General features: G+C 37.0%; 1 protein-coding gene across 1 annotated transcript in view; it reads left to right on the top strand.

The window, feature by feature from the left end:
- Positions 1 to 13,135, top strand: part of LOC309823944 (contactin-associated protein-like 3) — a gene marked incomplete at both ends in the record, with an annotated part of 187,812 nt that overhangs the window by 125,396 nt on the left and 49,281 nt on the right. The window contains 2 exons of the mRNA XM_082656618.1: positions 5,052 to 5,158; positions 8,338 to 8,457. Coding sequence (XP_082512744.1) covers positions 5,052 to 5,158; positions 8,338 to 8,457 — 227 coding nt within the window. The remainder of the gene's footprint in view (positions 1 to 5,051; positions 5,159 to 8,337; positions 8,458 to 13,135) is intronic.

Raw genomic sequence — 13,135 nt, forward strand, 5'->3', positions numbered from 1 at the left:
TGGGATTTCATGTCATGTAACTCAGGCTACATAGCTCTTTTCAGGTTCCTTTTAGGCTCAGGTGTTTGCTGTCTAGAGCACCCCCAGCCATGGATGGTGCTGATGGGGTCACTTTCCTCACTTCCACTGCCTTTGACCCAACATTAATCTTCTAGATGCTAACTGTGACATTGTGCATCATACATCTTGGGGTTCTTTTTAATAGAAAATAACACATTTAGAAGAAAATTAATTACCACAAACTTTAAGTTCTTATTTATGAAAAAAAAAATCTTATCCCAAAACATTTCTAGGTAAACTATGATATTCTTTATCATAAAGCAGTCATTTTCACTGCGTTAAAAAGTATGGAATCTATTCTAGTATGATTTTAGAGAGTTCCAACGTGTCGAAAAGAAGGGCAAGAAGTTACTTTGTTCAAGCGAGGGGTAAAGGGGATGGACCCTACTTGGATCAAGCCACCCTTTCGGTCCAATGGGATTCTTAGGTAACATGATCTGAAATACCACCACTCCTAATACTCTGTGACTTTGCTATAGACTGTCCTGTTCTTCGACTGTTATAGCAATTTACTGACTGTCAAGGTATGGATGCCCCATCCTATGCATTCACCTAGTAAACCTCTCCAGAAAGATAAATAAGTCGGGCACCATTTATTCCACATGTGAATCCCAACTGGCCCAAACTGATTTTGAAATTCACAATCTTAAGGTTGACAAACGGTTCTGAAATTTGTCAGAAATTAAAAATAAGCATATCCAGGAAAAATTTCAAAAACTCTACTATATATCATTTTATTTCTTTTTAAAGTAAAGGTGAGTTTGCCTATTTCCAGTTCTTACTGACAGTTGAAATTTTCCCATATTTTTCCAAAGAAAACCAAAATAGTTCTTTGGTTAGATCTACTGGAATTTCAGTGTCTGGGAGTGTAATTTGTGCAGTATTAGAGGAGAAAAAAATATCATAAAATAGCCAGATGCTCCCTTTCATCTTTTGTTTTTCCTACTTTCCTTTTAACGATGTTTGTTTTACCTTTTCTGATTTGCAGATAAGTGGCTGTTGGGGAGCCGACTGGGATGAAACAGGGTTGTATGTTGTGCTCTGGGTATTTCTACATGTTTATACTGTCCTGTCTTCTAAGCACAGATCCTATCATTGGTGTGAATCTCTCTTTTTCTTAATACACTTTGTGGTAGTTTGTTATGGCAATAATAGAAAAATAATATAACATTTATATAAAATTATGTATAAATTTATAAATCTATACACACACATATTTTCCTTCTCTAAGGTGAGAATTTCAATACATTTTAGTTTTATATACTTGCCTGTATTAAGTCCCTCACAATGAACATTTTTCATTAATATGCTTTATTTTTTAGAGCAGTTTTAGGTTTGCAGAAAGTATAGAGAGCTCCCCTTTATCTCCTCTCTTCCCAGTCTCCTCTCACACAGTTTCTGTATTATTAACATCTTGCATCAGCGTTGTACATTTATTACGATTGATGAACCAATATTGATACATTCTTATTAACCAAAGTCCATAGTTTACAAGTTCACTCTTTGTGTTAAACAGTTCTATGGGGTTTTACAAATGCATAATGTTATGTCTTCACCATTACAGTATCATACAGAATAGTTTCACAGCCCTAAAAATCTCCCATGCTTCACCTCTCAATTCCCCTCCCTTCCCCCAACCCCTGGCCTGGAAATCACTGATCTTTTTACTCTCTTCATAGTTTTGCCATTTCCAGGATGTCAGATTGTTGGAATCATGCTCTACGTAGCCTTTCACTTTGTAATACGCATTTAAGATACTTCCATGTCCTTTGTGGCTGGACAGCTCATTTGTTTTTAGTGCTAAATAATATTCTGTACCACTAGTTTGTCCATTCACCTACTGAAGGACATCTTGGTTACTTCCAGGTTTTGGCAATTAACAAAGCTGCTGTAAACATTTACGTGCAGATTTTGGTGTGGAAGTAAGTTTTCAACTCATTGGAGTAAATACCAAGGAGTACAATTGCTGGATCATTTAGTAAGAAGATGTTTAGTTTTGTGAGATACTGCCAAACTGTCTTCCATTTTGCATTCCCACCAACAGTCAGTGAGAGTTCCTGTTGTTCCTCATCCCTGCCAGTATTTGGTGTTGTCAGTGTTTTGGATGTTTGCTATCCTAATAGGTCTGTAGTGTTATCTCATTGCTTTAATTTGCATTTCTCTACTGACATGTGATGCTGGGAAGCTTTTTATATTTTTATTTGCAATCTTGATACCTTCTTTGGCCAGGTGTCTGTTCAGATCTTTTGCCCTGGGTTTTAATTGGTTATGTCCTTATTGTTGAATTTAAGAGCTCTTCCTATATTTTAGATATGAATCCTTTGTTAGATACGTGTTTTGCAAGTTACCCATTAGTCTATAGCTAATCTTTTCATGCTCTTAATGTCATTCATAGAAAAGAAGTTTTTAATTTTACTGAAGTCAAAATTATCATTTTTTTCTTTTGTGGACTGTATCTGAAAAGTCATTGCCAAACCAAGGTCACCTAGATCTTCTCCTATGTTATATTCTGAGAGTTTAACTGTTTTGCATTTTACATTTTAAAATTCTAAGATCTAGTTTGAGTTCATTTTTGAGAAAGATGTAAAGTCTGTGTTTATATTATTATTTTTTGTGCATGTGGAGACCCAGTTGTTCCAGCAGTTATTTGTTAAAAAGACTGTCCTTTCTCCAGGGAGTTGCCTTTGCTTCTTTGTTAAAGATGAGTTGATTAATTTTGTGTGAGTCTGTTTCTGGGCTTTCTAGTCTGTGCCATTAATCTATTTGCTCTTTTGCCAGTGCCACACTGTCTTGATTTCTGTAGCTTTGTAAGTCTTGAAGTTGAGTACTGTTATTAGTTCTTTGACTTTTTTCTTCTTCAATATTTTGTTGGGTCTTTTGCCTTTCCATATAAACTTTAGGATCAATTTGTTGATATCCACAAAATTACCTGCAGGGATTTTCACTGAGATTCCCTTGAATCTATAGATCAAATTGGGAATAACTGAAATATTGCCAATTTTGAGTCTTACTATCCATGAACATGGAATATCTCCACTTATTTAGATTTTCTTTTTTATCCTTCATCAGAGTTTTGTAATTTTTCTCATATAGATCTTGTATATGTTTTGTTAGATTTGTCTAAGTATTCTATTTTTTGGATAATGCTAATGTAAGTGTTGTGGTTTTCATTTTAAATTTCAATTGTTCATTGTTCATTTATAAGAAAGAATCCTGCAGCTTTGCTATCATCACTTATTAGTTTCAGAAGTTTTTTGTTGATTATTTGAGATTTTCCACATAGTCAGTCATGTCATCTGTGAACAAAGATAGTTTTATTTCTTCTTTCCCAATCTTTGTACCTTTTATTCCTTTTCTTGTCTTATTGCATTAGCTAAGACTTCCAGTATGATGTTTGAATAAGAGTGGTGAGAGCAAATCTTTGCTTTGTTCCCATACTTAGAGGAAATCATCTAGTTTCTCACCATTAAATATAATGTTGCTGTAGAGTTTTGGAGATTTTGTTTGTTTGTTTGTTTGTTTGTTTAATCAAGTTGAGGAAGTTCCTCTCTATTACTAGTTTGCCAAGGTTTTTTGTTTGGTTGGTTTTATTTTTGTTTTATCGTGAATCAGTGTTAGATTTTGTCCAATACTTCTGCATCTATTTATGTGACCAAATGGTTTTTCTTCTTTAGCCTGTTTATGTGATAGATTATACTAATTTTCAAATTATTTATTTCAAATTTTAGAGCAGCCTTGCATACCTGGAATAAATTCTACTCAATTATGTTTTATGTATTTTTTATACATTTTTGGATTCAATTTTCTATTATTTTGTTGAGAATAGCACCTCTTTTTGATAATAAAAAAATTAAGTAACATTCTTGCAATTAAAATTTTTAATCTTATAAACAAATATTAAACTTTCAATTTCAAAAAGTGAGATGTAACAATGTCCATGAGATATAAGTGGTTATTTGGTTTACCTGAGTGATTTTGTGGTTTATTCAATTATGTGGGGGAAAAAATAACAATAAATCCCTTAGTCTTAAGTGATCTCTAAATCTAATTCCTAGAGGCATCATCAGTCTGATCTAAAGTAGATGACATTCAGAACCCCTGGCACTGTGATGCTATATGGATAAAGAGTTTCTCCTTTTTCCTGACTTCCTTCCTTCTCTTTAAAATGTTTCCTTATGTACTAAGTCAACATGGTAACATATTACAATGTGGTATACATATATCAGTTAGCTTTGGCTGCACAATAAATTATCTTTAAAACTTACTAGCTGAAAACAACAACAAATTTGTTTATCTCACAGTTCTGTATTTGCTGCTGGGCTCTCTCATGCATCTGTGGTTGCCTGGGGGATCAGCTGGCAGCTGGTTGACTTATAATCCCCTCATTCACTTGTCCTGTGGTTTGAACCTACAGGGGTGACTAGACAACCTGAACAAGCCCAGGTTTCTTCATGTGGTTGTGCTTTCAGGGTTCAAAACTCAGCAAGAGAGCAAGCCCACTGCCCAAGCACTTTTCTAGCCTCTGCTGTGTTTTGCTAATGCCTCATTGATCCAAGCAGGTCCTATGCCCAACCCAGATTCAAGGTGAAGTAAGCTATACTTTTTGATGGAAGTATCTATAGTTCACACTGCAAGGACATGGAAGCAGGGATGGGAAATGTGCTGTCTATGGCCATTGCAAGCAATTTATATCCCTGTCATGTATGAAATTAATCTTGCCTTATTTGTGAAAAAGAAAACACATTTTCTGATGTAATGAGATGTGTAGAAAATTTGTCTGTCACAAATACATGACAGTTGGTAGCATCTAATGGATTTTTTAGTCTATGATTGATATTACATTTGGAAACCTTGATGACAGACCCAACAATTTTTGTTCATGTTGAAATTTTTCTGATCAAGTCACTGTTTTCATTACAACGTATGAATATTAAGATACACATTTATCATGACCAAGTGTGGGAAATAGTGCTGTGTCTGTCTTCTTCTAGGTGTTTGCCCAGCTATTGTGAACATGGGGGTGAATGTTCCCAGTCCTGGGACACCTTCTCCTGCAACTGTGCACACACTGGTTACATCGGTGCAACCTGCCATTCCTGTAAGCCTCACACTTCATTCACTCTCCTTTCTGTTCTGACTTCCATGTAGTTCTATTTTTCTTTCCATTATTTTGTGTATATGTGTGTGTGTGCAACCATGTGCTAGAAAGCAACAACAAAAAATAATTATTTTAGACATTAATTTTTGTCTGGTTTATTTTTAATCAAATTTATTTCCTATTGATGATAAGGCAGCTAACAGAAATACATATATCATAGGATAGAAAAAATAGTAGACAAAGGAAAATAAGCATAGGAAAATAAAATATAGTCAAAGTATAAATTAAATCTAGAACTCATGATATTATATCTTGTTCTTTTCCTCGAACGGAATCTAATTTTAGTTCTCAAGTCCTGTCTGCCTAAGTAAAAAGCATGAGTTACTAGATTCTCAATATTTATAAAATTAAACAAGAAAAGTCTCAGAAGAAGTACAGGATGGCAGCTAACACGGTAGGGCTTCTAGACATCAGTGACAAGCCAGGCAAATGCTTAGGTTCCTTGCAATCTTGATGTTCTCTGATGATGATGGTGGTGGTGATGATGATGATGATGATGATGGAACTTACTGGAACTTACCATGTACTTGCACGATTCTAGTTCTCTGCATGTTTCAACTCCTTTAATCCTCAAAACAACTCTAGGAGGTAAATGTATTTTTATCTACATTTTACACCTGAGGAACGAGAGAGGCTAGGTTGTTTACCCAGGGTCACACTCTCCATCTCCTCTTAGTGGTGTTTCTTCTGTCTAGAACACCAGTCTCTTTTCTGAAGAATTATTCTTTCAACTTTAAAGCTAACAAAACTTTATTGACTGTTAATCCATTAGCTTATGACAGAGCCTCTGAAATGCCCTTGGTCTTCTAATTATTGGCTTTTGTATATGTTTTTCTTTTCGTTTTTCCCTATTTGTGTGTCACTGCTGATGTTTCTGAATCCCTTCTCTGGTAGCATTCCTCTCTCTGGGTCTTTAGAGAGAGACAGCATGATATGAAAATTCACAGATCTCACCATGTTCAGTCCCTCCTACTGGGAGAATACATTGCACTTTTAAGAACTCTTCCCTGTGAATTATTTAATTTTATTTCCACATATGGGAGAAAAGCAGAGTTTGGACTGGCATAAATTTGTCTTTATGGGAAGTGAATCCCAGTGAGGCAGGCATCAGTGTTGGGATGAGAGCCCTGTGTCCTCAGCCCTGAAGGTTCCACAGAGGAGCTCAAAGCACCTTGGAAGACAAAGGGAGGTGACTTATGCCCTAAACATCCCATAAGTTCAACCAGAGCAATTCCACCTGCAACTCTATTTACTGTACTAGTGCCAGATGAGAATTTCCCGGAGTAACTCTTCATTTGAAAAGAGCTGGACATCTGGGAAACTTGAGGCTAAGTGACTTGGCCAAGTCACAGTTAGGAATGGGGTGATCTCTTCCTTAGAGTGTCCTCCATCATACTTAGCAAGGTGTCTTATATGAAGCAGATATCTACTGAATATTAATGAGTAAGAAATATGGCTAAAATGCTATCAGTAACTGTGATCTAAACATCATTCTAAACAACTCGGATTTTAAAACTAACAGATATATATATATATGTAGGGTGTTTCATTTGTGCCCCATGATTTGGTCTAATAACTGAATTGACTTTATTGGGATCATCTAACTGGTAAGCTACATGAAGATGAGATATTGCCAAATCAAAATAAATGATCACCAGACCATTATTTTTGGGTCTAAGTGCACGATCAATACACGTGTGCATTCGTGTTTAAAGCAAGCTTTCTCCTAGTCATTCCTCCTCTACTTTTGTTTCCTAGGCAATTCCAGCCCCAACCCAAACACAAACACTGCTATCAATTTTCGTGTATCCCTCTGGACACTTTTCTAGGTGGTCATGAGCATATGTATGTATTTATAGGAGTGTAAACATGAGCAGCCAAAATGCACGCATGGTGGAAAAGCAGTCCATGTTGTCTCTGTGTCCAACAGTGTAGATGGTAGTAGCCGTGCCATTGATTTGGGACAGTCTGGTACATTTGACACTTGACCATGTTTAACAAAAGGATATTTACCTTTGTAAAATCTCTGGACAAAAAGCATTCCCTTCATGTTCTTTTTCTTTGAGATGAGAGAAAAACAGCCCCTCGATCTCTCCCTGGGTTTTTGTTGATTATTTGAAATAGGCAAAGTTAGAAGTGTAGATAATCCAGTCACTGTAGCATGGCATAAAGCCATAGCCTCTTCGGATCACTCCATTTTGTGGATCTTGCCTAACCACCACCTGAGTCTGTCTGTGTGGTTGCCAAATCTGATCGTTAGAGCTGGCTTAACGATCCAGTCCATCACTCTGCCAGAATCAGTGCTGCACTTCTGTCCCAGCAGCCATTAGCGGCTTTTCAGGTTTTCAAAGGGTTTTTCCTGTCAAGGCAGCGAGTGATGCACACTGGAGATGTTACTTGGTTGATCACTCATTTAAATGTCTTCTGAATATTGAGTCCATCATCTGCAGATGCTAATCACTTGCCTTGTACACAGAGAAACATTTATTGTACATGTAGAAAATTCAATTATGAATTAAGATAAATTGAAACTATAAAGAGATATTTCATATATATTATATATATTTCTTCGATTTTCTTGAATTATCATTTGCAAAGCATTTAAGGATGTTTCTTTTTAAAGCAAACTTTAAAAACTGAATGAAGAAGAGTTGCTGATTTGTGAAATTCATCTCATTGAAAAAAATGCATTTCATATGTAAATTGTTTTAAGTAAACAAAGAGTATAATTAGAGTAATTTATAAAATAACATGATTATTTAGATAAAAGCAGATGATTTAGGGAGATTAAGCCAATGCACTTCAGGTGCTTAGATATTATGAAATAAAAAAGAATTAGACAAGAGTAAATCCAGTTATCACAATTTTGAAAAGAATCCTATGTTTCTAGAACATACAGGATTCAGATCCACATGTCCCACAGTGATCCCTCCTAAAATCTTTCACCCTGTGCTTCAGAATCTTCACTCTATCTGATTGAAACAGGGAAACACTCCTCTAAAGAAAATGTGCCTGAGAGCAATGCAGAATGAGTGTCACTGGGGAAAGTATCACTTAATTCACAACATGGAGGGATCCATCCCACTGTAGCTCCTGTCTGAGACCCGTGTTCTTTGCAGCTGTCTACGAGCAGTCATGTGAAGCCCACAGGCACAGAGGAAACTCTTCAGGGCTCTACTATATCGACTCAGATGGAAGTGGCCCGCTGGGACCATCCCTTGTATATTGCAACATGACAGGTATGCTAATAAGCCTTTTTTATGACAGTTAAACTCAGTAAATACTTGCTGTGCATGAAAAACCCAGATGGGGAAAGTAGAGTTTACCTAGTGGCAGCGTTATGTAGATATGCATTTTGATTGTAATTGTAATATGATTGCTCAGACGTATTAAACATAATGTTCTAAAATAGTTAAGAGGTGGTAATTAAACGTTATGTTCTTTCTTTGTGCAAAATTAACAATAAATCTTTGCTTATTAATCTGAAACAAAAAGGGATAAACTTTATTTCTTAGTCCATGTCAATAAATGCCAAAGACTTAGGAGAATATTCACTTTTCAAATTTATGAAAGCATCCATTTGTATTCTTTTGAATCTGTAATCACATGAGTTTATCTAGGAGATAATAAATGTTTCTAAAGTGTATATACTTCAAGTAATAATATTATTCTTGTGCAACTGTATAAATAATATTTTATTTTCCTTAGAAACCTAATTATATGGTAAAGGACTTGTTTACGACTTATTGTTTATGATGCCTTTAATTCTTTGAAATGTTTTAATTTAACATCTCCGCCTACAGTATAGGACCACAAAGGACAAAAGCATCCACTTTAATGAATGACAACTGCCCTGATGGAGTTGATACAAATTCTTTATACCTCTTCTGTACCTGTATCTATGTGTGTCTGTACCCATAACTTTTCCTCCATGCTCGCATAACATTTTACCAATAAAAAGAGGACAAACCTCCAAGAAAACTTTCTGTTACTCTAGCAGTGTAGACCTAACATGTACTTCAACAACCACAGAATTTGACTCTGCAAATTCTGAGCTAATGATCAGAAAAAAAATCAACTATAAATGGTTCTAAGGCAACTATAACTTAGTTATAATTTTGTTCTTCTGTTATTATGGCTACATGTCACCCTGACAGGGTTGCAATTCTCACGAGGAGGGAATTATTTGTGGATAAATTTATGATGATGCTTTCTGAGTAGCTTACAATCCTGGTGTGGTTTTTTACCTACTACCATTTCATACATGAAACGAAATCTGAGCATTTTGGCAGTGGTTAATCGTATGATTAGATCTGAATTCAGTCAAATATATCTTCCAGCCCCAAAACTACCCCCAAACTTGGTACAGAAAATGCAAGAACTTGCAGAGCATTGCACTGGGTGTGAGTATGGCTCTTTTGGGCTTTGGGGTAAACATTTTGTCATAAATACTGACCAAAATGTTGAAGTGTGATGACAGAGTTAAATACATTGGTTTACCTTTACTGAAAAATGTGTGATCAGTGAAATATGTGAGGAAACAGCCCAGGGGATCATTCTAGATATACTGCACTCCAGTGGTTTATAAGAGGCCTTCAAGTGATTTCAATTCCTGCTTTGATTTTCTTTCATTACCATGGCTCAAGCAAATGCCGAGGACAAAGAAAGCTAAATAAAGTTGCTAGCATCCCAATAAAACATTTCCCTTTATCAATTAAGTTCTTAATTATCACAGAAGTCTAGGGCATGTTAAAGATTTTCATACATATTGTCTTGGGTTAATTCTATGAGCAGAGTTCCATACACACTGAAAAATGCCAAGATTCTAGAAAGGTAGAAATAATCCCAACTGGCACATTCCAAAATGAGTGACATTTCAATGACTGAAGCTATTTTTTTAATAGTTAACTATTGGCAAGCTGAGGTCACGTTTATAAGGAAAGGTATTTGCTGAGAAGAGGAATAACTGAGAGCTGAGGGCCCGATCTTCTGCAGTTTATGCTTGTAATAAAAGAAAAGTATTTTAGTCATGTTAGTGAACGCGGTCTAGGCTTCCCCATGAAGCTTTAGTTGTGCATATTTATAAAGCCCCTTTGGAATGTGTAACTATCTCAAAGGTGTTTTGTTTTAATGCTAATTTGATACCATAGCTGATGTATTTTGATTCCCTGCAATTGCTGTTACCTTTTCAGAGCGAATCTTGGCCCCTACCACCAGAGAGAAGAGTAGTTATCATCAAAATGCAAAGAGGCAGTAAAAACAGATGCCCAGCTTTTGATTTCAGGTAACTTAGAATAATACCTGATGATATACAAGCAGGTTTTTCTTACATTAGAGATGAGAAAGAACCTCTAAATAAGGGAGGGAAAAGGTGAAATCTGTTGATTAACCCTCCTGGTCAGTTTATACACACGATGGCCTTGAAAACTGTCTGCTGAGGATGTGAATCATATCCTTCCCCGGGTGACCTGAAGAAACGTCCAAGTAAAGGCACAAAACTGAAGAGTTGCAAAAAAACTTCTGACAACACTGAACACGTGTACTCAGCGCCTGCCCTGAGCCAGGCACGGCTGTGACCACATCAGGGAGTGAATCTGAACACCTCCCTCCCCTGGTGGGGGGTGCTTTCTGGGGTGGGGAGCCAGATCATTGACAGAAGCGAATCAAATACTTGGCATGTTGCAAGGTAACAGGTGTTGTGAAGAACAAAGCAGTGAACAGGGTCACAGACTGTAGAAGGATGGGTTACAGTTTTCAATAGAGGGATCAAGAAAGGACGCAGTTGGAAAGTGATATCTGTGCCAACCACATCAAAGAAGCAACCTGAGAAAACCTGAGGTGGAGCCTTCAAGGGGAGGGAGGAGGGAAGTGCCGAAGGCCTGCAGCCATGGGGAGCTGGCATGTTGGACAGACTCAGGTGGAAGGACGAGAAGGTGGCCTTTCCTCAAGTCACGTGGCTGGTCCAGGATCCACACCAGCTGTGCAGTTTGGGCCTTTAACCATCGTGGGGCACCAAGAGGAAGCAAGGAGACTAGTTAGGACGTTGCTGTAGTAATCGAGCCAAGATGGTGATGGTGGGTAGCAGGCTGGGAGCAGAGGAATAGGAGGAGAGAAATGTTGAGTTAGAACCGGTGGACTAACCGATGGAGAGAGAGAGAGGCATCAAGCAGGGCTCCTGTATTTGGATCCAAGCCCTGGAAAGAAGGTGCAGGTATTACTCACAGAGACGGAGAATTCTTGGGAAGGACCATGTTTGTAAGGGAAGACCAGGATTCCAGTTGTGAATATGTGAAGTTTGGGTTGCCCATTGGTCATTTAGTTAGATAGTGGAGATCTGTTGGTTATAAAACAAGTGTAATGTATCTTCTTAAAGCCTACTGGGTGGTTATAACATCCTTGGCAATACAACCTTTTAAAAATAGAATTCGGAGTGTGACTTTACAAATTCATTTAACCTGACCAGAGGACTCCTGTTTGCTTTACTGTCACTAGTGGACACTATCCAGCAGGATAGAGCTTCTCTAGGTCCCTACGTGTTTGTTCCCCAAGGAGAAGCTCTGCTTTCCACAGCCAGATTCTGCAGGGTAGCATCCCAGGAGAGACTGTATTATTATTAAGCTTCTGCAGAGATGCTTATGTGCACATGGGTTTAGAAAGCACTGTCGTTTAGCTGAGGATCTTTGGTTTTAGCAGGCACAGGCTACTCTATCATCCAAAAAATTAAAATGGAAAGGGAACAAAGGGCATCACAGAATGGAGAAATAAAACCAATGCAGATGTAAAATTTTGGTGCCGCTACTCATTTCACGGTCCAAGCAATTATCCTGTTGTTCCTATTTATATAGGTTGCTGTGGGTGAGGTTTAATGATCCATCACTGAATCCCTGTGGCTCTGATGCATCCACAAATGCAACAGGAATGGTTCACATGTATTAAGATAAAGTATGAGACATTAATTCTCTAAATTATCTTCTAAACTCTCTAACGTAATCTTGGAAAGTGTTAAGAGCTGTAAGGTGTGTATGTGTGTGTATGTGTTTGTGTAGGGATTCATGAAAATTATTGCTAATAATTTAATGATTTATATTGATGTGTAAATGTCTATTATTAAAGCATACTTCATAACTATATATCTTCATATTACATTGCAAATGAACAAACATTACATAGAGATTATTGTATCACAATGCCTTTTGGGTAATTAAAGGTTTTTAGAGAAGTTTATAGTTGCCTATCTCTCATGTAAAACTCCTGAAATTAGTATATTCTTGTTCTATGTGAAAAGATCAATGTCGTAAGGGTTCCATAATTATGACTGAGATGGAACATCAAATGGATCATGAGACACACATACATACCCAAGATGGAGAGCAGGAGTTAACTGCTTCAGTGAAGATTTCCAAATACTATTAAACACCAAGGATTTTTATTAAACTCAACATCGTAAGGAAGGCAATGTGCTGTAGACAGAGAAACACACAGGCCAGTCCAAAGACCAGTGACTACCTCCAGCAGCTACACAACAAAATATTTAATGAAAAATTTTTTAAATCCAGATTTTTCCTGAGGAAAATACAAGGAATGAACCAAAGTTACAGCTAAATGGTCCTTACTGCCCAGGGGTCATATGAGGTACCCCCTGACAAACCTGCTTATTGATAGAGGAAGATCTTAGGGTCCTGATTCTGTTCTTCCAACCTGGAAATATGTCCACTATGAAAAATTTGCCTTCTCCATGATGCTGCAATGCCTGTGGACAATTAAACACCCTCTAATTATTAAAAAACAAGTACTAACACTTGGAAAAAGATACAAAAAACAGAATTCTAAACCAATGGTTAAAATTATATCCTTGGAATAAAGACACAGATGTAGAGCATGGACTTGAGGACACAGGGAGGGGGAAGGGGAAGCTGG

Source organism: Grampus griseus (assembly GCF_964374135.1).
Source record: "Grampus griseus genome assembly, chromosome: 6".
NCBI classification, from domain to species: Eukaryota; Metazoa; Chordata; class Mammalia; order Artiodactyla; family Delphinidae; genus Grampus; species Grampus griseus.